We start from the raw sequence: 27,820 nt of genomic DNA, 5'->3' as shown, positions 1-27,820 counted from the left end.
TAATTCAAGTTCTGCATAATGAAGGAACTAGGACCACTAAGGTGCTACCTTAGGACTTGTAGGAGTCCAAGCTACATTTGAGGGAGGATTAGAAAACGGTCCAGGTCATCTAAAACTGACCTGACCTCTATGGGAGTGACCAACACATTTTGACATCAATTTAAAATTCACCAACATATCTCCTAATATTGATATTTACATAAAGTACATTCCACTAAATAATTTTACAACATTGAATAATATGTATATATATTAATATTATTTAAATGTATTTTGGGCACCATTATACTAAAACTTAACATTAATAGTTCCATCTATACCAATATAACACAGGATATACATTGCAACAAAAATTTTAAAAATGAATTTGTTTAGCACTCATACATTACAAGTTTATAACAGAAATGAAATGAATGTCCATCTATCACTTGTTACAGCATACTATTTGTTTTAAATACATTGTTGTAAACTTCAAACCTAACATGCTGGCCTTATCTAGATCTGTAGTCAATTCAGAAACGAACAACCTTAACATGAAGTAGAAAAGTATGAGGTCATGACATAAAAATAGCCATGGTAACAGTTACCATGCCAACAAAATACAAGCACAACCATACTCCCTTTCTCTCAATCTTGACTAACACTTCCACTGTTTGTGATATTGACTTCTGGACTACACATAAATTATATACACTTGGTTTTTACTTTCTGACACGACTTACACACGGTGACGTGATTTGGGTGTCCCATCTGCTCTCAGACACAGGGGATGCAATTTACAAAACAGTTACTATGGCCCTCTCACAATTGCACAACTGAATGACTAGCTGGCCTCTGGTTTTATGAGTTTCTATGTAAATTTAGTTATTGTACTACTGGTGGGTCAGAGGTCATGCTATATTTGTCCTTGACCTTTCATATACTGACTTTGGATAAAGCCATATTTGAGAGCCATTTTCTTCACGTGCATAGATCAGATATGGATTTGAGTAGGAATGTAGAAGTTCATGGTTGCCATGGCGATGATGTACACATTTGTTCCCTGCCCTTATCTGGTTCACAAACACTCAGACGACTATGTCTATTCCTGAAAAAAAAAAAAACACTTTGGAAGTTTTTCACATTTTAATTCTAATTTAGTCTTTCTAAAACATAACCTCATTGAACACTTCACTGGTAAAATTAAAGGCCAAGATGTAATCAGAAAGTGATACAAAATGATAACTGGAAGTTCAGAAGACTTCACAAACCAGTATGTAACAATGTCAAGATCTCATTTAACCTAAATAAACCTACATGGAAATAACAGATGATTATTATAGTTTTAATCCACAACGGAGCTGAGTATAAATCGTACATACAAATTTTAAACCAAGTTCAGCTCCAACTCCTTTTGAAAGAAAACAAGAGGCCCAAGGGCCTTGAATTGCTCTTCTGATAAACTGTACAACCTATCACTTCTATTTGAAGCCTCTAATATCCTGTATATCTAGATAAACCCTTTATGATTGTAAGCCAATTAGTACCTGAGAGTTGGTCATGGTGACCTACTTATCACTTGTCATTCTCTGAGGACCCATCAACTAAGTTTGATGATTCTAAGCCAATTAATACCTAAAATATTTTTAAAAATTATGACCATAAAATTTTATAAGTATGTCAAAGTGACCTACTTTTCAGTTGTTGTACTCCAAGGACCCAAGACATCAACTAACAAAGTTTGATGATTCTACGCCAATTAGTACCTAAAATATTTAATTAAAGCCATAAATTTCCAAAAGTAGGTCACGGTGACCTTCTTTTCAGTCGACCTACTCCGAAGACCCTATATGCATCAACTGACAAAGTTTGATGATTCTAAGCCAATTAGAACCCGAAATATTTAATTAAAGCCATAAATTTTCAAAAGTAGGTCACAGTGACCTACTTTTCAGTCAACCTACTCTGAGGACCCAAGATGCATCAACTAACAAATTTTGATGATTCTAAGCCAAATAGTACCCGAAAATATTAAATACAGCCATATAATTTCAAAAGTAGGTCACTGTGACCTACTTTTCAGTTGTCGTACTCCAAGGACCCAAGATGCATCAACTTACAAAGTTTGATGATTCTAAGCCAATAAGTACCCGAAATATTTAATTAAAGCCATAAATTTTCAAAAGAAGGTCATGGTGACCTACTTTTCAGTTGTTGTGCTCCGAGGACCCAAGATGCATCAACTGACAAAGTTTGATGATTCTAAGCCAATTAGTACCTGAAATATTTAATTAAAGCCATAAATTTTCAAAAGTAGGTCACCGTGACTTACTTTTCAGTTGACCTACTCTGAAGACCCAAGATGCATCCACTGACAAAGTTTGATGATTCTAAGCCAATTAGTACCTGAAATACTTAATTATAGTCATATAAATTGAAAAGTAGGTCATGGTGACCTGCATCAGTACTTAATTAAACCATAAATTTTCAAAAGTAGGTCACGGTGACCTACTTTTCAGTCGACCTACTCTGAATACCCAAGATGCATCAACTGACAAAGTTTGATGATTCTAAGCCAATTAGTACCTGAAATATTTAATTATAGTCATATAAATTAAAAAGTAGGTCACAGTGACCTACTTTTCAGTTGACATTTTTTAAGGACCCAAGATGCATCAACTTACAAAGTTTTATGATCATGGGCCTTAAAATGTCCAAATTATGCCTCTAAAATGCTTTTGAAATCAAATGCCTGCAAAGTTCAAAAAGTAGGTCACTGTGACCTACTTTTTAATAAATATGTTTTATGGCCCCAAAAGATCATCTTACAAGATTTAATGATTCTAAACCTCTCAGTATTCGAATTAATGACCTTAATTGTTTTGAGGAAGATTTGCCATAAAATTCAAAAAGTAGTTCAAGGTGACCTACTTTTTAGTTGACGTACTTTGAAGACCCAAAATACATCAACTGACAAAGTTTGATGATCATAGACCTTAAAATGTCCAAATTATGCCTCTAAATCATATTGAAAAAGAATGGTCCCAAAATTTAAAAAGTAGGTCAACGTGACCTACTTTTGAGTCAACATGATATGTGGTCCTTAGTTGCTTCAACTGACAAGATTTGATGATCCTAGTCCTTATAGTAAGCAAAATAGCATCATTTTAATAAAATGTAATTTTTGGTCAACTTTGAAGTGACTTTGAGACCATGCCCTTTGCCCCAGGGTAAATCCCCGTGCAAATTTTAATCTACAACATATCCTCATCCTTTTGTGTAAGTTTGGTGATAATCTGCCCAGTGGTTCTTGAGAAGAAGATTTTTTAGCAACCAGTACTTTGTTTCTATTTTCCTAATTAACTCCCCTTCTTTAGGGGTCACAACCCTAGTTTTAGTATAAAAGGGAGCCCTTGGGCCAAGGATACCCTGTGACAAATTTGACAATAATTGGCCAAGGGGGTTCTTGAGTTATGGCCCATATTCTAAAAAGTTTACGCACACCTCACAAATGGTCATAGCATTAGCTCTTTGAGCCTTTGGCTCAGAAGAGCTAAAAATGCTGTGCTGAGGAAAAATTCTCAGCATAACTTAATTACCTGTGGAAAGATGATACCTAGTATTGAATCTCCATACTCCCCCCCCCCCTTTTCTACTGGTAAATTGCAGGGAGAATAGAAACTGACCAGCCTCAATTCTCTTTGTTAATATCTGAATGACGAATACAAAATGACGATTCTCATAATGCTCCAAACGGATCCTGATTGGTTTGTGCAGGTGGGCGGGGCTGTGACATCATGGGTCCCATCCCAGGTTGCATTCCATACATCATAGGTTGCTGCATTCCCATGGGTTGTTGCATCCCCATGCCAGGTTGCATTCCCATCCCTGGTTGCATACCCACTGGTCTAATGCCCATCATTCCTGGTTGCTGGATGTAAGCATGAGGGAAAATCAGGTTAAGTGATTTGTACACAATTTAAAATGAGTCACAGATCGATAAAAAGATCAATGTAAAAAAGATAATATAATCGCAGTAATTGAGAAATGGAATACACTAAAAGTTAAAATAATATGCAAAAAACTTAGATTTTTTTTATGAAAAGGGCTACAGGTCTTAAAATCATACACAAAAAACTTAAGATTTTTTTATGAAAAGGGCTACGTGGTCTTCATCTAAATAAGTTCACACCTACATCATTGGTTGTACACCGTATCCCATGACTGGTGCCATCATCTACAAAAATTAAAACCGTAACAACCTTACAGATATTTGTCATTCTGTCAATGTAGGATCTAAAAAAACCAATTTTTGAGCATTATTTTTAGTTAATCATATCAAAGAATCTTTCTTATAAGCACCACAGGTCCATTCTGATATATCACTTATCTGTGTTAAAGTGCTTACTACAATAATTCTCTAGAAGGAGTATACATCAATAACACATCATCTACCAAATAAATGCAGTCAGAAATAAAAATCTACAACAACTTAAACAACAAATCAACAGAAGGTTTGAAAGCAAGGCCTGGAGTGGAGAGTGAATTGCAGAAGTTCTGACCTCAACCAAAACAGTGGTGACCAGTGATGGGACAATAAATAGCCTATCTCTTGTGTAAGTTTTCTTTTTAATCTGACCTATGATATTCTTGGCTGCAATATGTATCATACAATTTTATAAAGAGTTAACATACAAGGTAAGGTTATTTCCTCCTTGGCCTTCATCCTTTACAGTCAAATCTCATCGCACACTACCAAGGGCATACAGAATGTAATTCTCACTGATCGATTAATTAATTAATTGATACTCTAATCAAAATATTGATTAATTGATTGAATTGACTGATTTATTGATTGGTGAGCTTTAATAAGTGAAGTCACAGTTTATTATCATGCAAAATTTGAAACTCCATCCAAATGTAAATAATAGTAAATACATGTACATCAAGAAGACCTACAGTGACAGTTTGTCTCAAAGTTAAGACAACATTTTACTTAAAGCAGGCAATGTGTGCAGTAAGAGAGGACAAAATCTCATCAAGAAAATGCACCGGTGAACACAGAACACACTCTGGTTATAATGGTGATGGGAAAACATAAAACAAGAAATCTCCAATCCTTTCCGGTCCAGAAAGTCATAGGGACAGGAGAGGGAGAGCTGGGCATTGGTCAAGAAAGTCATAGGGACAGGAGAGGGAGAGCTTGGCCATTAATAAGATTTATCTGATTCTACTTTATAGCATCATTAGAATTCAATCAAGTTAAAGGTCAATCTTGTGGAATTGTCAAAACTTCATCCTCAAAAATATCTTTTATAATTTTAAGAAAAAAATATTAATGTCATATACTATCAATATTTGATGAATTCAACTGGGACAATTGGTTAGGGTTTTAATTCATATTTCAAAAATAAAAAAAAAATCTCTATGTAGGTTGGGACAGGTACCTGATAAAAATTTACCATATAATTACCATTTAATTTCATATGCTTATATATAATTTTGAATTTACCAATACCGTATTTGGCTGAATATAATACGCACTTTTTTCCTAGAAAATGTTTTCGTGTGAAAGGGGTGCGTATTTTACACCACAATAGGATTTTGATTGTTTTTTCTTTCAGGTGAAACACGGCTATCATATTGTAGTACTACCTAGAGACATGGGCAATTTCTTGTTTATCCCTGTATCTAAAACTTCGAAAAATTATTGTTGGAAAGTAGGCTTTTTGAAAATGTTATATTTATTATCTGTTGATAATGATAATCTGTTGTTAAATGATGTTAAAAACAAGCTCCAATTAATTTGAGCTGCATATTCATCGTCTCCATGTAGGCCGCCATTGACGATGTTATTTACAGACGTTCATGCATTCCTTTGCCACATGCTTGTGTAATCATAGTACACATGTACCTAATCAGACACTCGGTTGGAACAAAATTGAGCAATTTTATAATGAAATACAATAAATAAACATTTATTTGGGGTTTTAAATAACGCGGTGAAAATTCATTTCAACATTAACACCCTACTATACCACTGTATACTATATGTCCTAATCGAAGCCAATGTTGTGAACATGGTGAACATGTGCACTTGTCACTTGATCTCAACACCCCTCCGGGCAAACAAATTGTCTACTGTCACAATTTGTGATAATGGCATGGAAATATTCCCTCGCTGTAACCAAATCTTTGAAAAAGAACAAAGAGTAAGTGCAAACAAGTATTATAGTGCTCCAAAAAAAAAAATGCAAAGAATATCTGCACACCTCCACACACAAAACATTCAGGCCCAAAGCACGTAGCTATTTCTCTCGCGACCACACAGGTCATACAACATTTGTACTTAGGAAGGACACACCTTCTCACTTCTACGGCCTGCTCAGAACTAACTTACACGTAGACAAAATTGTTAAAACCGGTCTGACAGCCGTGACCAGCTATCCGTAACGACTATACGATGAGAATGAACCTATGGTACACCATAACCAACATAATCAAATTAAACAAAATTGTGACATCTACCAATTCCTAAGCATTGTTTTTACAGTTAGAGCACTGATTATTTACTGCCCTTATTAGTGGCTTTGATCGTTTTCTTTGTTAAAATTCGGGGGTCGATTTTTAACCTTTGTACATTATCTTTCGTATGAACTTGTGTTGATTACGACACATTACGGTAAAAATAATTTAAAATAAAATGCAATAATATTTTGTGCTTTCTTGAATAAAATCATTACCATACGAAGATCTAAGTGCAAGATTAATATATTTAGACTGATATAAATTTAATGGGACGACATTTGTTCTTTGTTAAAATTAATAAAATTATACTGCAATTTTTAAAGACAACATTGCTGTTAGCTTAAAAATGATTTATAATGCATAATTTAATTATTTCTATGAATAATACTGCCATGCTTAAAATCAGGAGTACCGTAAGCTCAAAAAACAAAGTTCGCGTATGAAAAGTTACCGTGCTTAAATTTTCAATACATTATTTCCACAAAGATTTTAAGTTAAAATTACCGCGATGTAAAAAAGACAACATTACTGCTTGGTCAATTTTTTGACAGTGTATAATACAACCGAACTGCGTTTTTTCCCAAATTTTCAAGCCAAAAAAGGGGGGTGCGTATTTTACACCAATGCGTATTATATTCAGCCAAATACGGTAATGTAAATTTTCAGAATACACAAAATTTTGACCAAACTAGGACTGGAGCATGTGTTTACAAGACAAGTGAGTGCAAAACTCTACAAGCTCAGGTGACAGCATGGCAGAACACGGGATTCTATCAAGCACTGGTGACAACAATCGCAGACCACAGAATTCAAACAAGCACCAGTGACAACACTCGCAGGCCACAAAGATTCTCAATATTTACCACAGGCTGTTGAGAGTTAACCATGGTAGACTGGTTAGTCAAATTGGGCTGACTATTTACCATGGGTTGACCGTAGTTTGGCGAGGTCCAGGTGGTGGACGATACATTGGGGGTCACTCCCTGCCAGTTCTGACCACCCGTCTGCTTCTGTTCGCCCTTCGGCTGCCAGTCATGCTGTTGTCTGAAATATTAAAGATGTAATTATGTACCCTTTGATGGTATTAGTTTTCCATGATTTACACATAAAATATCAAAAGCCTTTCTAAAAGGCTTCAACTGTGTCCAACATGACAAACAGTTTCAAAAGTTAAATATAAGTATATAATATTATGATGGTAACTTGATGGAAAGAGCTGTATCACGTCGAGTTGACAGATGCCGATCATCAGATCAATCAAGACGTGGAGCGTCGAGTTTGATCTGATAATCCGCGCCTGTCAATGATACGTAATACGGCTCTTTGGATAAAGTTACTTTTATAATGATAAATTTATTATGTACGATAACCCCTCTGTAATAAGTAAATTACTAAAAAAGAAAACATCTGGGATGCAATTATTCAACCTTTATCCATTACACAAAACAATTTTCAAGGAACATTTTGATACACAAGGAAAAAAAACACGTCATGCATACTGTGTACTACATCATCAGTTTCAGAGGGAGTTGATATGGATTCAGAAAACCACAGTGTGGTGATCCGGAAGGTCAGATCACACCATCATGTGATTGCATAAAATCAACAGTAAAACTGAGTAATACACTGTTGGGTGTATAATAAAATCAAGTACTGTTAAAAGAATAAGCACATTTATAGCTTTGGGGCCTTATGCCATGATCCAAACTGAACTATGTCCAAATTAACCAGACACTGTTGAAAGAAAAAAATGTTGAATTAAATGAAGACATTTCTTTTCAGTCAGTTGAAGAATTTGGAAGGATTTACTTCAATATTATTCTATTTGTCAATTACTAAGTATCGCTTTTTTAGTATTTAGCTTACACAACAGTGTCTGCACCTTAGCTACACGTCAGAATCAGGTGTGGTATACAGTATATTACAAAAACCAGTGAACGAGGTTGATTCTTTGATTTTTACAATAAAATTGGTTGTAAAATAGCAAGGGTAAAAAATTATCTTTAAAATTCAATTTCTAATCTTCTACAATTCCTATTATAGTAGTTTTGTGATTAATTTAACGCTTTATTTGTTGTTTATTTTGACTGTTGGTCAAAAGCTCTACAGATATGTAATTTGTTTGAAAATCCGATTTTAAATAAAATTTTCTGATTCTGACATCATAAATAAAATGTTCATAATCAAAAAATAATTCTATTTATACGTTATATGAATTTCCTTCTTGGCTATAGTATGTTTGACATCAATCAATATGTAAATCATACACTTCTTACACAAAAATTGTCATCAGAACTCTCTTTCCTTTTACATGCTACCTAGATCATGAACCTATTTTGACCTTTCATGACTTACTTTTTGACCTGTGACCCTGACCCCTTGATATTGAGGTTGCCAGCCAGCTGTGAGAGACTTGAGTCAAGGTCTTTGTTGATAAGTTTTTCATTTCTTGTGCTGTTCATCCCATCTACAGTTGATGTTGGTTTCAAAACTTCACCAAATGCATCAAATCCTACAGCAAAAAGACAAAACACTACTGTACAAACTAATATCAAAACAACTTTTTTTATTTCAGTCAAAAAAATTATACAAGTACACATTTTTTTGGCATTAATTAAAAAAATCATATAAATTTTAAAATAAACTTTAACAAAATGTTGCAAATGTACTTTAAAGAAAGTTTTTCTTCATAAAAATTCAGGAAATTACATATATATATTTCTGAGCAGGAGTTACTGAAACTTGTTTCTATAGCCTAAGGATCAGCAACTCTTATAAAGATTATTACTTTTAATAATAATTGTGATTATTTCTATGAGAGTCGATATCTATGTAAAAGGGAAAGCACAGTGATTATTGTCAACTATCAAGAACAGAAACGGTTGGGGGAAATAAATTTTATGTACATTAAATTTTTACATTACATGTATATGTTCAAAAAATAAGTTTGAAAAACTAGAAATATGTCCATAGGACATGAATGCCCCGCCGAGGGTATATTAGTAATGCAACATTTTAACACAAATTGAGAAAAGTGAGGTCAAGGTCAAAGGAAAGGTAAAGGTCAAAAAACATTGATGCAGTTGAATAGCTCTCATCGGTATGTATCAGCATATGAAGTTTGACACTAATTTAAGAAAAGTGAGGTCAAGGTCAGAGGAAAGCTCAAGGTCAAAAAATGTTGATGCAGTTGAAAAGGTTACATCAGTATGTATAAGCATATGAAGTTTGATGAAAATATTATGAATGGTTTCTTTAAAAATGAGCTAAACACTAATTTAAGAAAAGTGAGGTCAAGGTCAAAGAAAAGGTCAAGGTCAAAATATATTGATGCAGTTGAATAGCTCTTATCGGTATGTATCAGCATATGAAGTTTGACACTAATTTAAGAAAAGTGAGGTCAAGGTCAGAGGAAAGGTCAAGGTCAAAAAATGTTGATGCAGTTGAAAAGGTTACATCAGTATGTATCAGGATATGAAGTTTGTTAAAAATATCCTGAATGGTTTCATTAAAACTGAGCTTAACACTAATTTAAGGAAAGTGAGGTCAAGGTCAAAAGTAAGGTCAAGGTCAAAAAAATGTTGATGCAATTGAATAGCATACATCAGTATGTATCAACATATGAAGTTTGATTACACTATCTTGAATGGTATCTTTAAAACTGAGCTAAACACCAATTTAAGAAAAGTGAGGTCAAGGTCAAAAGTAAGGTCAAGGTCAAAAAATGTTGATGCAGTTGAATAGCTTACATCAGTATGTATCAACATATGAAGTTTGATTACACTATCTTGAATGGTATCTTTAAAACTGAGCTAAACACCAATTTAAGAAAAGTGAGGTCAAGGTCAAAAGTAAGGTCAAGGTCAAAAAATGTTGATGCAGTTGAATAGCTTACATCAGTATGTATCAACATATGAAGTTTGATTACACTTTCTTGAATGGTATCTTTAAAACTGAGCTAAACACTAATTTAAGAAAAGTGAGGTCAAGGTCAAAAGAAAGGTCAAGGTCAAAAAATGTTGATGCAGTTGAATAGCTTACGTCAGTAGGTATCAACATATGAAGTTTCATTACACTATCTTGAATGGTATCTTTAAAACTGAGCTAAACACTAATTTAAGAAAAGTGAGGTCAAGGTCAAAGGAAAGGTCAAGGTCAAAAAATGTTGATGCAGTTGCATAGCCCTCATCAATATCTATCAGCATATGAAGTTTGATAAAAATATCTTGGATAGTTTCTTTGAAACTGAGCTTTGAACAGAGCTAAACGCAAAGTGTGACGGAAGGACAGACGGAAGGACGGAAGGACGGAAGGACAGAAGGACAGAAGGAAGGAAGGACGGAAGACGGACATGACAAACACTATATGCCCCGGCCATATTCATGGCGGGGCATAATAAGAAAGTTAGAAATTTCTATCTACTGAAAAATGGACTTTACAATCAACATGATGAAACATGACTCAAACCTGAAACTCAAATACAAAAGAAAAAAGAACATAACTATAAACAAACAATAAAAAAAAACCAGATTGGGAGAAACTGAATGTGACAGCCTGATCACCTGATTGGTCGGTGGAAACAAGGGCGGGGCTTAAACGTCCTGGAGCTGTGGAAGGCAACAGAGTCAAGTAAACTCTAGATATTAGTAGGCAAATAAAACCAATTACAAACACTTAAAATACATTGACCTTGCTTTCAATATCAAAAGTTCTGTGGAAATTGCACTGCAAGAGTCAATAATTCTTATCCATTTTGTTATGAAATCAATATACTGTATAATACTAGAATCTAGTTAATACCTGAATCTTTAAAAGTAGGAGTCAAACTTCTGTGTTGGAGAGCTTGTAAAGCAGAACATTTTACTTTGATTTTAAAATCACTTCAATACTCAAGTCACTCAAGTCGGTTTACTTTGCAATGGTATTAGTACCACAGTCAATAGTATAATGAACAATTAAACAAATCGACAACCAGTACATTTCATAAATATTCAACACTATTAGAAAACACAATGAACGTACACATCAATATTAGTTCCAACAGCACAGCAGTGTCTTATTCATGTATTATCTGGAGTACACAATAAATATTTGATTGAATTCCATTGTGAACTAACCTGGGCTAGCAGGCATTGGTGGCCCTGGGTATACTGAAAGTGGAACCAAATGGATACATATTTAAATGTCTCTAACACAAATCTAACAAACACAATAAAGATTTGGGACATGTCACACAAAAAAACACACAGTCACACAACTAATAGAATCAATCTCCCCACACAAAACAAGTATGTCTTCTGCAACATAATATCTAAGTTGAAACCATTACTTTATATATCTTTTTTTTCACTAAAGTGACAAAATTTTTAGCAGTAAACAACCAACTCCTTTTTTTCATTCAATATATTCACTGAACTGTTTGCTATGACGATTAATTCCATGAATTCAATTATGTAGAGTTAACCATATTTATAAATTGATTTGATTTTAAGATAAAACGTAAAGTGAATACAACACTAATTATTATTTAACAGCCTGAGGATAAATAAATAAAACCATTTGATGTTGAATGAAATTGAATTAAAATGAATTGAAATATTGAAGTCAAATATTTCAATATTTTGATTACTTCTGAAAACAAAACAACTAGTGTACATCTAATGACCTGATGACCATGGTCTATCATCCCTGAATTACATACATACATACATACATATATATATATATATATATATATATATATATATATATATATATATATATATATATATATATATATATATATATATATATATATATATATATATATATATATATATATATATATATGTGTGTGTGTGTGTGTGTGTGTGTGTGTAAGGTCAAAGCTGTTTGAGTTGATGCTTGGACAAAATATCAAAGTGAAAAACTTGCTCACAAATACCAAATGAAAGTGCAGCAGTGAAAATTATTTAAACTTCTCAAGATCTTAGAATGTCCTTTCATTCCTATACATTTCAAGAAAATAAAACAAATTGTTTCAGAGATACTGCTTCAATCATAATAGACAGATTTTTCTGCTGAGAAATCAAATGACCCTATTTATCTCTGAGTCATAAACAAAGAAATAAAAAGTACCACTAGAAATTTAACACTCAGTGAAACAAAAAGACATCCAGCTGTGCTCATAATGCCAAAAAAAGGGGGAGAAAGAAATTAAAGGTTATATCAAACTCTACAGAAAAAATAAGAAAACAACCATAAAATGTTTCTCTAAACTAAACCACAATACTAAAACTCAGATAGGGGGACTTAACACAAAGTGAAATCAGAGATAATTCTGACAGAGCCTACGTTACAAACAGAACTGTCCTAAACACCCACTGACAAATTTAATCTCCTCCATACCACATGGTCATAAGTTCTATCCAGAAATGAAAACTGAAAACAATAGACTTAACACTGTGACTGTAGACTGAGCAGTATGGAGGAGAAATTGAGTAAACCTGAGGTTGTCCCCATCATGGTGGCTCCTGCACCACCTACAGTACTGATGTTTCCAATGGTAGGACTGGGACAACTAGCTCCAAGAATGTTTGTTCCTCTCCCAAAAGAAGCGAGGCCTGCTACATCAGAACTCCCAAAGGATGACAACAGAGATGCGTTGTCTTCTTTAGGACAATCCACACTAAAGATAACACCAGACGCCAGTCCGCTATTGGTGGTTACTGTGGACGACTGGGAAGTGGGCATAAGGGGATTTAGAGATTCTAGAGTGTCCTCTTGAGACAGCAGGCCTGGCAGTGTGAACAAACAAAACAATGCAGAGTTATCTACCTTGCACAAAGAAAATGTCAGTTATTTCCCTTATATATCTTAAGCTACAGTGTATTACTCTAGCCAAATAGTCTAAAATTAAAATTCAAGACTTTAGAAGGCACTAAGCTTCTATAATCAGTAAGCCATTGTATGGTAAGGTCATGACTATCAAGAAACACACTTTCTTCTGTTGTTGATTGTAATCTATCATGAAGTACATGATTTTGTGGGAGTTCAAAAATATTCCTTAGGTAAAATTGTGAGCTTTGAAGGCAAAATCTTGTGTAACATAATTCTGCTACAGTGCAGTCTGGTTATATAGCTACAGTACACTTTGTATATAACAGTACCTGGTTTTTGTGGAGTCTGGGGAACTAAGAGACCTGTGGCATCTGTTAGTTGGCCTAGAGACAGACAGTAAATATAAACATGCAGTTAGAGACAATCAGTAATATATGACACACACCTCTCCAGGCCATTGTTCTACATTGTTTTTTTTCCCTTGATTATTTTCACTTAGTAAGAAAATTGTGTAAATTCCAAAGACTTGATTAATTCAATTTCTTTTCTTTTTCTTTTTTTTTTTTAATCTTTTCCGTAAAAGTTGCTCAGTAAGATATTTTAGCACTTTTTATTTATCAATATATGTGTTTAGTGTTTACCACAATGGCATGGGGATTTGGTGTACATGCAATCAATAGATAAGCTTTGTTAGTATATTTTATATGTGCAACCAAACAAAGAGAGAAAACTGAAAATAAGAATAAAGTACACAATATGAAATCATTTAACAACATTCTACTATTATAATACAGAAAAGGATAAAAAAAAAACGTGAAGTGATGGAACACATGTATGTAATACCTTCTGTAAACTACAACAATAATCAGGCTGATTATACAGCACCTAGTAATCCAACTTTCCTTGTAATATAATCTTGTAATACAACTTTCCTTGTAATATAATCTTGTAATAAAACTTTCCCTGTATTACAATCTTGTAATACAACTTTCCTTGTAATATAATCTTGCAATAAAACTTTCCCTGTTACACAACATACATGTACCTTTACAAAGTTTGTTAAAAAGGAAATGTTATTAGATTTTTTTGACAGAAGTCTTGATATTCCGTAAACAGGGTTGTTGAACAAACCCAATCCTAATGCAAACTAAGAACCATTCTTCCCATTTAAATGGTGTGGGTTTTTTTCCCCAACAGACATTTGTAGTGAAAAAGTTGATATCCAAACACCAGAACAAAATTTTTATATTTGTTGATTTCCTAACTTTCCCCCAAATGTCCCAGATTTTCCCAATGAATGCCCTGGCCCCTGTTACAGAGAGTGTTGTGTGATCCCCTCTGCTGTTATCTTGTACAATGTTCCATATCTTGGGATTAATTACAACTTAATGTGGCAGATTCATCCAGGGATATTTTTTCAAACAAGTTTAAATGACAAAATCATGCAAGAGACAAGCAACTAAGGGTAGTTCGATCACTTGATTCTGTATCTAACTTTAAAATTGTGAATATTTTTTATTCAATTGGCTCTAAGTCACTAATTAGCCTAAACTTTTAGCAAGACGTGTACGTCAAATAACAACAGATGGATATTACCATACAATGTAGTGTTAAGAAATTATACTCATAAAAAGTGGTAAATACTTTTTTAAAAAAAATCCCATTCCAATTTATTTAGCAGTATGTGGTGTTATACACAGAAACAAAACAAGAAAACTGTCGTTAGCACAGTGTTAAATACCACCAAGACTGAGCATGCTCAAAGGACTATCATACCCGTCGACATGGTGGCAGATTGGTTGGGAAACACTTTCTCAAAATCAGCATCTGATGTGAACAAACCACTCGTAGCTAGCAAGGAACAAAGTCATCAGAATTAACCAATCAAAACCAGGTATTGACGACTCTTATTGAGGGCTTTTTTTAAACGACTTAATAAGAAACTCATCTTTTAATTAATTATATAAAGGCTGGGAAATATTAATGTACATGCACTGTGTGTGAAACAGTACAACATGCTCTTGGGATAAAAGGTTTATAATAGAGAGGTTGAGATTTCATACGTGTACGTATACGGGTACGTCTAGTAGGGGAATTACCTAAATTCCTCGCGTATTACGTCATCAATTTTGTGATGTCGAGTTTTCTACACGTCCTTAGAACTTGTAGAATAGCATCTACACGTAAGAAAAAACTTGTAGCTTAAATGATAAAAAATAGCCAATTTATGTGTGAAAATGTTGTTGTTATACTTTATTTAAGATGTTTAGTTTCATGAGCACTTATTTTGATCATGTTTTGTTAACTTCCTAAAATCAAACTGATGTAACAAAACTTCTAAAAAGTTGTTACAGAGACACCGATCGCGGTGTACACGTATATCATTAAAATCTCTACAGACAAATTACAAAAACATGTACGTGTATGTCAAAGTATATGCACAAGTACACGTACAAGTTTAAGATCTCAACCTCTCTAACGTCTGGATTCTGTACTCTTTAATGCAATGAGAAGGAAAAACTTTATATCAATATGTTAGACAGCATAAGATGACAGCAAGGACCCTGCCTATGGGTAAACCTTACATTTCCAGATGTGACCTTTTCATGACCTTACCAGGAATGCTGGGATTCTGTGTATTATTCCACTGAGCAAAGGAGTTGGGTTGACTCATGGCTTGTGTCGCGGCCTGCATCGCCATGACGTTCTGTACGTTCTAAACAAAAGGGTTTCCCGTGAGACTAAGTAGGTCGTCGCTCGCTGAGGGGGGCTGAGCTGACTTCGTGGGGGACCCCAGTAGATCACTCGTTCCGTTCTGAGTCTGTGTGGCAAAGGGATTATTGGAGGTAGTCTGGGGGGACTGGCCTAGTTCCTTTAGTCTCTGCTCCTATGTGAAATAAAAACATCATTGTAAAACAATAAAACAGATGACAAAAACTCTAATGTACCATGACTATGCCGTTATACCTGACCAACAATGATCCAGAGACTTGCCTGTTTCAACAGATTTTGAAGTAGAAGAAAGTGAATAAGATCTAGCATTTGATAAAGGTGTCTGCTTAAACTTCTTTCATCATTGCAGAATTTTATTAAATACAACTATTAGCTGTAGTTCTCCTCTAAATATCCAACAAAACCAATAAACACATAACAATTAATAATTAATCTATTCCGAACAGTATTTGTCAATAATACTTTGAACATTCTTTTTTCTTCAGCAATACAAAATGATGAAAGGAAACAACAACTAAAATCTCATCATGAATTGTCTTATCAATAACCTTGACCTTTAAGTAAGTGACCTTTCAATAAGCATTTTATGTTGTGCTTGTTATAAAACTCAGTGAAATTTTATGCTTTGGGTGGTGACTGATATCAAACACCATGTTTGGGTTCATGAACTATGCAGAAAAATTTCTACGCTGCATGCACAAGACAATAAGTAAATACTTATAAAGTTAACTTTTTAAATTTATAACTCTGACTATGCTCTGGATTTTAGCCATTTCCTTTTCAGGCCTTTGAATTAATGAGAACAATGTTCATAACTAAATGATTTATAATGTTTACTAGTACACCGCTTGATTGTATAGATAAAAAGTTAGGGTTATCTAACCCTGATTCAAACACAACTTAAAACATTCTAATTCGATTACCAATGGGAACATGGCTAGATGGTTGCAAATTTTAATGTACTTTAAATTTTTCTTCATTTTCAAAAATGATGTAAATTCAACACATAGTGAGATTCATTTTTGGTTGGTTTTTTTTTTCATATTTAAAAAAGGTTAAAAAGGATTCCCTTAAAAAGTTTGCATGTTTACAACATAAATATTGTTTTAAATCTGAATATGATATGTACAGCATGCATAGTTCACAACAGCAAGATAAATACACCTGTACAGTAGATCCTTACCTGTCCATCTTACTAACTTGACTACAGCACTACACACTTGTCTACACAATCTATCATGTCACACAAAATTCTACAGTAACTGCAGAGTTCCAGTAGAACTGAGAAATTACTGTAGAACAGTGAAGCATAAAACCTCTGTAATCTTCTGATATTCTTTAATAATTCTGATCCATTTTTATCACTTTTCCAGTCCAAAATAAAAAAAAAATCTTTTAATTTTATTTCACTTTATCTTAACCAGAAAACTCTATAAACTGCTTCAAATAATCTGAACAGCTGATGAGAAGATCCCTGACTTGATATTCTGATCAGCTGTTGAGAAGACCCCTTTAATGTCCCATGTCTTAAACAGGAAGTATTACCTTATTTGGAGAGTCAGCAGTGCTCTTGCCAAGCTGTTCCTTCTGAAGGAGTGGATAAGAAAGAGAAAAGTCAGACATCAGCATAACAACATGCACACTACAGCAATCAGTCAGGGAAGCCACTGACCAATCAAATGCAACAAGGATCATCAGTAACCAATGAAATATAGTTATAAGCTTGCTACTAACCAATCAAACCAAAGGATGCAATTCAAATTCATTAAAATAAACTTTTTTCATAATTTATGTATATTAGACTGTTAAAGGCCACTTGGTTTGAATGGAAAGCATTTCACTAGCTTTTCTGACAAGATTCCTTTTATTGGAAAAAAAACTCAAAGCACGATTACAGAAATATCTTACAAACATTCCTCCATTTTAAATAAATCTCAGTTTACTTTTGTGTTCTAGTGTTCAATGTTTACTGAGCCTGCTTTGGTTTTGTTTTCCAAGATAACATGATCTAGCTGGTAACATTTATATTTCATTTATCTTAATATCTATGCTTTCTGAGTTTGTTTTATAAATCAACCTTACATGCAACAAAAATTTTATAAAAAATTATCAAAAACAGAGTAATAATTAATGACCAACAAAATAGATTAAAATCTACACATATAAACAACATAAAGTTAAAGAGTTAGTTGTGCCACATTCTTTTCAATTAAATTTTAACGAGGTGAATTTCCAACCAGTAGAAATTTATAGTAACTTTTGGTTAGTTTTGTAAGGAATAAATAAAAATGACAGAATTTGTTCAACAATAATAATAAAATAAAAAAAATTGACAAAATGCACTGATAAATTTTGGCAACTAGCAAAACAACAAGCAATAGCTGAAGTTTTATGGGAGGAGTTGTCTACCTTGAGCTGTTGGAGACGGGCATTTTCCTCGTCCAGAATTCGCTGGAGTTCCTCCTCAGAGACATTTATTGTTGGCGTGTTGTTAGAAATAGTTCTGATGGCTGCTGCAAAACCCACGGGCCTAAGGACACAAAATAAATAAATAATCATTTTACATTCATTATCACTGAACTATGGAAATATTCATATCACAAGTCAATATTGTGTACAACCAGCTTTAGTTGGTGTGAGAGCCCTAATCAAGGTTAACTTGTGCTGGAAAAAAAATTATGATAACTAAGTCTTGGTAAAGAAAGAAAGAATTTCACTTTCCCTTCATTTGTGAATGAACACAATCCAACTCCATATCACTCTGTGAGTTAATACTGCAAAATGGTCCACACGATGACACTTCAATAGTTACATGTATTTCATTTACAGGCGAAAATGACATTTACTCCTTCTTATAGCGAGATGTCTAGAAATGAAAATAGCACAACTCCCCAGTGCTAGTTATTAACATCATTAAATAGTTATGAGAGGGTTACGCTCTGATGTAGAGAGAGAAGAGAATCTCATCTGTTAATGAACACCACAACAGTTCAGTTTATCCTGCAGAAAAAAACAAGTTTGGTTGTTTAAATAATTTTCCTTCCTCTATTATTAATTTTTTTTTTTTTTACTGGGGGGGGGGGTGTCATTATTATTATCATGTTTTGTTTTTATACCTGTTTTTTAATTCTAAATACAGAATTCTACAACAATTACTCAGAACAGATGTGGTGTCATTATTAGTGTCCAGGGCAGGTTTTCCTGACCCTCATCATATGATTTTTTTTTCTTTAAAAACTTGAGAACCCAAATCACTTGGTCCCAACAGCAATGGCTGGCAAAATACAATGTATGAACTACTTAAAGTGACACTGTGACGGACAAACGGGAAAATTGACAAAAGTAGAATTTTTGCATGACACATGCAAATTTTGTTCAGTTCTTGAAGATATTAGATTTCAGAAAATTACAGGTTTCAGAAACTAAAAAATTTAATTGAGAAAAATAAAAGTAAAAAAAATCTTTGTATATAACCCATCACAAAAATATTGCTTCACTTCTTCCTCTTTATTGTACGCATGCGCTGAAAAGTTGAAGAATTTACCATGGTTTCAATTCCATAGATATAAATGTCGGGTGACTGAGAATTTTGATACAATCTTTAAAAAAGATGATTATAATTTATTCCTTACTTCTGCTTGCCCCAATTCAGTATTGTTTAAAAGTTTCACGCTAAAAATAAAGGACGCGTGACCTTGACATTGTTGACATTGACGATAAAAACAAAGCGATAGATACAACATTTGTTTTTCCGGCACTTATATAATGCAGTTTTTTTCTTGCTTTACAGTGCAGTTGAGTTGTCAAAACTTCGACATATTCATATTTCACAGAAATCTTTTGTTTTGTGATACAATTTTCTTAAAAGAAACACATGGTTTTGACTCATTATGCAACTTTAAGGATATTTTCATAATAATCAGACAATTTGTTTTTCTTTGGTTTGAATTCTTCTTTAATACAATTCAAAGCATTGCCCCCCTTTTGTAACCCTGTATCCTGACAATGATCCTGATATGATCTAACATTTTTTTTTTTGAATTACTATGTCTCAATCATTTCTTCTTTGAAAGATACAAGGCCTTTCATTTCAATATAGGAATTTGGGGGGTGCTTATAGAAAAAGGTAAAAATTTGATGATGATGATGGATGAAAAAAGATATAGAACACTAAGTTAATCAGGTTACTGTCAAATTGACAAAGAAGGATAACTCTACACACAGTGTAAGACACAGCAAAGATTGCCTCCCCTTATGAAATGACTTTAGTTATCAATGACAAGTCATACTTACGCTGGTAAAGATATGCTGTAACAGATAACATTACAAACTAAAGGAACGGGCGTGAAAGATAATGTGTTTAATTGTGGGACTGCTTGGCCAAGCTCAGTTGGGTAATTATAACTGAATACCATGAAAATTCTTTGTCTTTTTAAACCACATGGTACAAGTCTAGACTGGGACATTATAATATTTGCATTTCCACAAAGGAGTATATTTTATAAAGAGCATTTTATTTTCCATCTCCCTAGAATTTTGTTTAAAGCAAGATTAATATCTTTTTTATTTGTGAATTTTTGCCTGGTTTGGGAAGCCATATGCAGTTTTACGGGAATTGATGGTACAGTTTTTCTGCGGGCAAAAAATTCATTAAGAACAATGTTCAGACAGTCATAATTTCTTCTATGTTCAGGTGTTGTTTTAAGAGCTTACAGTGTAAGCATTGCAGTACCACTCAATATCAGATCTTCACTGCAGGCATCAAGTCAATGTCTCATTTCAAGGTGTATTTTGAAATATTTCACAGTTCAATTACAAAACAGAATTTAAAAATATCCCTATAAACAAGATGTGTATGTTAAGCACAATGAATGCTTTTGGCAGAAATAATTCCTATTCTTAGAGGTTCATATCCAATGGTTTTTCAGTTTTTACCAAGTACCTTAAAAATTTATTGTCACCCACCTAAAAAAAGTTTCTATGTCACTTAGATAAGGTATGAAATAGAGAAACATAATTATAAAACATCGACAAGTAGCCTGTGACTATCCCAATATCAATTTGGAATAAACACAACAAGATTCATGTCAATAATAAAATGGTAATAAAACATAGAAACTTATAAGAAGAATGAGATGACCTATTTGAGATTACCCCGATACTTACTTGGAGCCACTGACTGGAGTTGTCACCCCTTTCTTCCCTTCCAATGACTGGTAATGCTGTTCTAAGGCATCAAGGAGACTAGAGGGAGCCTAAATCATTAACATAATTAATTAAGCTGTAGTCATAGAAAATTTCAAACAAACATAAAGGGCTTAGATCAAAATGATATACAATTACCCAGTTTACCACTCGTGTATGTATTACACTATTTTCACTGTGTAGCGATCACAAAAATATTACATTGTATGCATAATAGCAGTATTTCTTTTTATTTGCTTCATATATTTGTTATTTAGAAAGTATAAGATATAAAGCATGCATGCCATGATCAAAACGCCATGTTCATTTTAATGTAAGCTTGAATAACAGAAACACAGACATTAAGAACACTCAGTCAATTTCTATGATTCTATCAACATTCACAAAATCTTTTTTTTTTCATTTGTCAGAATTTTATTTCAATCAGATAAAAATACATGAGAATCTGTAATAAATTCCATCTTTTACGGAAGCGTATTAGTGCCACTTGGACACTTTATTTTTTTTTAATTTCTACACTTTAATCTGTAAAATTTACACTTTAATGTGTAAATTTTACACTTTAATGTGTAAATTTTACACTTTAATCTGTAAATTTTACACATTAATCTGTAAATTTTACACTTTAATGTGTAAATTTTACACTTTAATCTGTAAAATTTACACTTTAATGTGTAAATTTTACACTTTAATGTGTAAATTTTACACTTTAATGTGTAAATTTTACACTTTAATGTGTAAATTTTACACTTTAATCTGTAAAATTTACACTTTAATCTGTAAATTTCACACTTTAATCTGTAAAATTTACACTTTAATCTGTAAATTTCACACTTTGATCTGTAAAATTTACACTTTAATCTGTAAATTTTACACTTTAAAGAGAGGGTTATTTTTTTACATCTTCTTATTCATATAAATAATCTGTTGTGAAGGTATGGACCGGGAATATTTAATTGGAGAGTATTTCAAACTGGGCCTTAAATACAGTGAAATAATTAAATGTTTGGATGAATTACATGGATATAACATAGGAATTCGTACACTCAAAAGAATAACAAAGAATTTGGGACTTTACCGACGGAAATATAAGAGTGATATTCTTCAGATAGCGTTATTTATACTTGAACAATGTGAAATGCATGGCCAAATGCACGGATATCGTTGGTTGCACTTAAAGTGTCTTGAAAGGGGATTTGTTGTTGACCAAGACACAGTCCTCGGGTTGTTGCATATTATAGATCCAGAAGGTGTTGAGTACAGAAAAAAGAGAAGACTCAGAAGACGGGTATACTCTGTTAAAGGTCCAAACTCAGTCTGGCATATCGACGGATACGATAAACTTTCAAGGTATGGAATAAAAATCCATGGTTGTATTGATGGATTTTCACGTCAAATTATTTGGTTGAAAGCTGGTGGGTCTAATAAAAATCCAAATATTATTGCTCACTATTACATAGAGAGTATCAGGAAATATGGGGTATGCCCAAGACGTGTAAGAGCTGATATGGGAACCGAAAACGTTTACATTGAAACAATTCATAAGTTTCTCCGACGAAACCACGAAGATGAACATGCTGGAGAAAGAAGTTTTTTGTACGGTAAAAGCATAAATAACCAAAGAATTGAGAGTTTATGGGGAATGATACGACGACAGGGAATTCAGTTCTGGATGATTTTTTTTCAAGAGCTTACTGAAAGTGGTTTCCATGACGGAGAATATTTAGACCAAGAAATATCTCGCTTTTGTTTTCTACAACAAGTACAGGTAAAATGCCCATTCACTTTCTTTCAAATCTACAGAAAATTTCACTACATTGAAAATTAGAATGTATTTGAAACTGTGTGCGGTGCGCTAGCTTATAACTAGGTCTCAAGACCATGACTGAGAAAAGACATTTCAAAATGTTTATTTTGACCATTTTAATGGTTAATTAACAAATATATAAAAAGTTTCAAGATAATATATCTACCTACATTTGCAACTGTCTTTCTTTATATGACAACACTGACAAAATAGCATTTAATTTTCTTTGAAATGAAGTTGGTCATGTGACTTTTTGCGAATGGCAAACGGCACGAGACACATCGAAGGTCTAGAAAGTCACATGATGTCGTACTTGTATGTCGTGTTGCATTTCCATATGGGAATCTAAATACACTGTAGTGCATTTTTTATAGATAAGAAATTACAAAATTTTTGAGAGTCCGTTGGAATATACGACTTGAAGTTGGTATGTGACCAAGTCCCCTTCAGGCGTTATAGGATTAGCTGCAGCTGGTCTTAAAAAATTCTGATGATCTACAGCATTTATAGCGATACAATATGATCGCGTAGCGATCTGCACATGATACCAGTTACACTTTTGTTTTTTTCCCAATAAACTCAAAAATTAAATTACCAATTTTGACTTTAGTCTGTTCTCAGTATTGGACTCGTTTATTAAAAAATAAGCAAAAAAATCCAGTTGAGAAAAGTACATGTAGGGTTATTTTATTGTAGGACACTTTAGACGACATAAGTTCTATCTGGAACCGTCACAGGATTAGGCGATACAGACAAGGAATAAGCAGATGTGGTAGACCATTTCTTCTACATCATATGCCGAGCGCATTTGATACCGTGGATTATGGTATTGAAATAAACGAAAATGAAGTAAATATTTGTGAAAGTGAATTACAGCCAATGCCAGAAATGCCATGCTCTACATTAATTAAAGATTTATGTGTGTGTATAATGGAAGAAAACAATTTTGCATTGCCCCAAGACCCAGAAAGCATGCAAAATTTGTTTATTTTTCTCAGAGAGGATATCAGAAGCAATTTATGACTGCAATTGTAACGCTGTGCTTGTATACAATATGTATATTTGATAAATAATATAAATTCTCTTTTTTCTTTTATAGCCTAGATACATGTCGTTTATTGGATGCAGCTGTATATTGCTGTATATTGGATAAGCAGCTTTTAATAATGATTTGTAACATAAATACGGTTATTATGATTAATCTGTTATAAAATCTATTATTAAATCAGATATTTGGTAAATTTGATAATAAATATATTTTTTTTAAAAATGGCATTTCAGTTTGCAATAAAGAATGAAATTTAAATTTTTCATTTTTATTCTGTCTCCACGGCACCACTGAAATTTTGAAGTATTAAAGGTTGCTTGCTCAGCTATATCTTTGATAACCAACACTGCTTCTCTTCTTTACGATTAATTTAGCCATCTGTGAGATTTCCCCAAGACAAAATTTTAGGTGAAACTATAACAAACTATAACTTTAGGTGAAACTATAACATATGTCCAATAACTTCGTTCGGGGCGGCATAAATAATATATGTAGTATATCATAAGTGAATATGAAAATATCATTTATTCAAATATCATTTTTTCAACATTAATGTGGAAGCATGCTCTCAATAATTGAATCCTACGAAAGTCGGTAGGTGCCAGGTAGAATTCAAAAGGAAAATTCAATGACTTTTTTTTAATTTATTAATATTGGTCAAAGAATTTAAAATCATGTTCTTAGTCAGACATTAATGATAATTTCAGACCTAACTACATGTAATTTGCTTATGTTACAGTGTAGGAATAAAACCGAAAGTATGTATGTGTAGCACTTAATCAAGCGTACGTGTATGGTTAACCCAAATTTTATCTGGCGGCCAGATATTGCATTGACAGGCGCTGAACACTTATCTAGCGGACGCCAAAAATATATTCTTATTGCCGGCTTCCGTAGAATCCTTGTCCGTATTAAGGAATCTCTAAACACTGCACACAAAAGAGTTCTATTTATAGGGTTAGTTTATTGCAGTTAGAGTGATCTGCCCTTAGAAGTAAGATAGAAGAAAAAAATGGTTATTTACAGTTAATTAAACAATTTGCAATAGATTAAAATATTTTTAGTATTATTAATATTTGACCAAGAATAAGTAATTGAATTCATTATTTCCATTAATTTTCCCAGTGTAAGTAAACAACAGTGATTTCTGCTCACGAATAGTAAATTGTCAGGTACCCTATGTTAAAAATGAATTAAATAGTTTCAATATGCTCATCTGTAAATATATTTTTCTCCAAGTCCAAAAAGCACCCTTTTGTTAGTGTTTAGAGCTTCCTTAAATAAATTCATGAGCGCATACAATTGAAACAAATAATGATTTATCTTTGATTCACTTCACAGACTGCTTGATTAATTTGCTTTCTCAAATTAAATTTATAACCATCATTTCAGTTATTGTGTAAGGAAGCCGGTAGGTGCCAGGTAGAAAAGAATTTTATGGCGGCCGCCAGATAAATAGTTTTTTCTACCTGGCAACAACCAGATTCCGTTATTGTGCGCAATGAATATATATAAAATATTTTTGGTTCGTTGTGCGCATCAACTGAATACAACTTCATTTGGCGCTCAAACATTTGACTCTATATAGAAATATTGTTTTTTCCGGCAAATTACCAATTACTAGTAAATGTTAAAGTATTTCTACTTTCATGTGTTGTCATAGATTGTCATAGAAATTGTTCATTAATTTAACTTCATGCCCAAAAGGTATAGGTATTGAACCATAACATTTTTAAATTTTAAGCATGAAGCAAGCAATGTGCACATTAATTAGATAGTCCTTTTTATTCTTGAAAAGCCAAACTTTCTAGTATGAGCATGGTATGAATAAACATTTTCTGAATAAACTAAAAATGAAATGATAAAATGTAAGAAAACATGAAACAAAATTTTAAAAAATCCTTAGATTTGCAACGAACTTTAAAAGCAGAATTTTTATAAACTAAAAATGACAAAATGTACTCATGATTTTCTCAAATCGTACTTCAAAAATGGATTGACTTAATTTCGCCAGCCAGAAAATAGTTTTTGCCTTTCCTAAGCGAAAACATGTTCTTCATGTTACATGAAAACAAAGATCTACGACTACTCTTTCGTTCAGTTATATGTGGAAATTTAAATTTATGCAAAATCAATAACCAAAATGTCAGAATGAATTACCATGGCATTCATTTCAATCTTGAAAACTGTGTCACTTTCGAACATTCTTGGAAAGTCTAAAATCCTCCATGAAACAAAGAAAAATAAAATCCAGATTTGCAACGAACTAAAAAAGACAGATATTTTTTATATGCTAAAAATGATAAAATGTACTTATGATTTTCTCATATTAGTACTTCCATAAAGTGGCTGATTTAACTTAATCAGTGTGAAATACAGTATTTGCCTTTTCTAAGCAAAATCATAATTGTTCTTTGTGTTACATGTAAACAAAGTAAACAAAGATCTACTCTTTCATTCAAATGTATGTCGAAATTCAAATTTATGCAAAATCCATAACCCAAATGTTGGAATTAAGTATTGCATTCATTTCGGCCTTGAAAACTGTGTAGCTCTCGTATATTCTCGGTAGGTCTAAAACTCTCCCACAAGTATGCGCAATAGGTCTCCTTGCAATGCCCTCTAGGTCAACTATTTTGACTTGAATTTTGAAAAAAATTCCCTCCGAATCATACAGCATGAGATCACTAGCTGTTAAGAATCGAAGCAAGGTGCGCAGCATCCTTGTATCCGTGTCAATTTCACGGATGTATCGTTTGAGATATTTGAAGGAATCAGATTCTAATTCTTCGCATTCAAGGGACGAAATTAATTTCTTTGATGTAGGTGTGATTTTCTGAAACTCCTTTTCAACATCCATAACTAGTTCGTAAGTTATAAGCACCTCAAAAAGACATTCTCTGATAAATGCTGGTTCTTGAACCATTTCCAAATGCGCTATTTGATCAATAACTGCTCCCAAATTATCTTTCGTTACTTTAACTTTGCAATCATGAGTTGAAAGGATCTCAAGAAGTTCGTCCATTTCGACATTTTCCATGCCTTCAAGTGCACTGGAAAGAACCATACTTTCACTGCTGGGAATGAATTGAAGAAATTCTTCCCTAAGTCTGTCACTAGCAATTCCATACAACGACGATTTTAGAAAATTTGGAGCCAGTCGAATGGGTAGCACCTTCTGAAGAATCCATCCTAATGCTATAACTCTTCGGACAGCTTTCCAATCTGCCGCCTCCATATCGTGGCGTAGACATGGGACTTTCAAATTTGTGCCAGTGGTGCACTGTTCATAGAAGTCGTCCCAGAATTCAGTCAGCATATCCCTCATGACACCCCCACTGTCATAAGCCTGTTCTCTTTCCCCATTTGGAAGAATAATGGTGGCAGTTATGATGTCTTTTGTAAAGTCAACATCTGGGTTGTCTTTGAATATCTTGATAAGTTCTCGCAGAACTTGACCCCTGTGGACAATAATTCCAAATTCTTTAGGCTCACGAACAGTTTGTAATATTGGCTCAGCGTGTGTGAAGGCCACTTCCTCCAAACTGTCTTCCCAAACTGGAAAGAAAAGAGGGTCAGGTAATGGTGAGCTGCCATTCTGATCTGCTGAACTGGGATTAGAAGAACGTAGTTTCATGAGGACACCACCTTCGTCTCCAACAATACTCCCCACCTGCTTGTCATTTGATTCTGTAGTTTGT

General features: G+C 33.3%; 1 protein-coding gene, 1 long non-coding RNA gene and 1 pseudogene across 2 annotated transcripts; 1 reads left to right on the top strand and 2 right to left on the bottom strand.

The window, feature by feature from the left end:
* Nucleotides 1-3,694: 3,694 nt before the first annotated feature.
* LOC133185184 (phosphatidylinositol-binding clathrin assembly protein LAP-like) overlaps nt 3,695-27,820 on the bottom strand; it is a 41,675-nt pseudogene continuing 17,549 nt past the window's right edge.
* Nucleotides 11,063-11,749, bottom strand: LOC133185203 (uncharacterized). The gene is made up of 3 exons (XR_009720886.1): nt 11,625-11,749; nt 11,308-11,349; nt 11,063-11,114 (listed from the first exon to the last, which is right to left on the bottom strand). It is a non-coding gene; the product is annotated as an uncharacterized LOC133185203 (long non-coding RNA).
* LOC133185191 (uncharacterized) lies at nt 22,227-24,206 on the top strand. Its single transcript, XM_061320284.1, has 2 exons — nt 22,227-23,032; nt 23,768-24,206. Exons 1-2 carry the CDS (start codon nt 22,403-22,405, stop codon nt 24,092-24,094), a joined length of 957 nt encoding a protein of 318 aa, XP_061176268.1. The 5' UTR covers nt 22,227-22,402; the 3' UTR covers nt 24,095-24,206.

The sequence above is a fragment of the Saccostrea echinata genome, unplaced genomic scaffold, assembly GCF_033153115.1.
Source record: "Saccostrea echinata isolate AGI-Se365-2 ecotype Australia unplaced genomic scaffold, CSIRO_AGI_Sech_v1 ptg000012l, whole genome shotgun sequence".
NCBI classification, from domain to species: Eukaryota; Metazoa; Mollusca; class Bivalvia; order Ostreida; family Ostreidae; genus Saccostrea; species Saccostrea echinata.
Note: the sequence above shows the minus strand (reverse complement) of the source record. Positions and strands in the feature narration are given on the sequence as shown.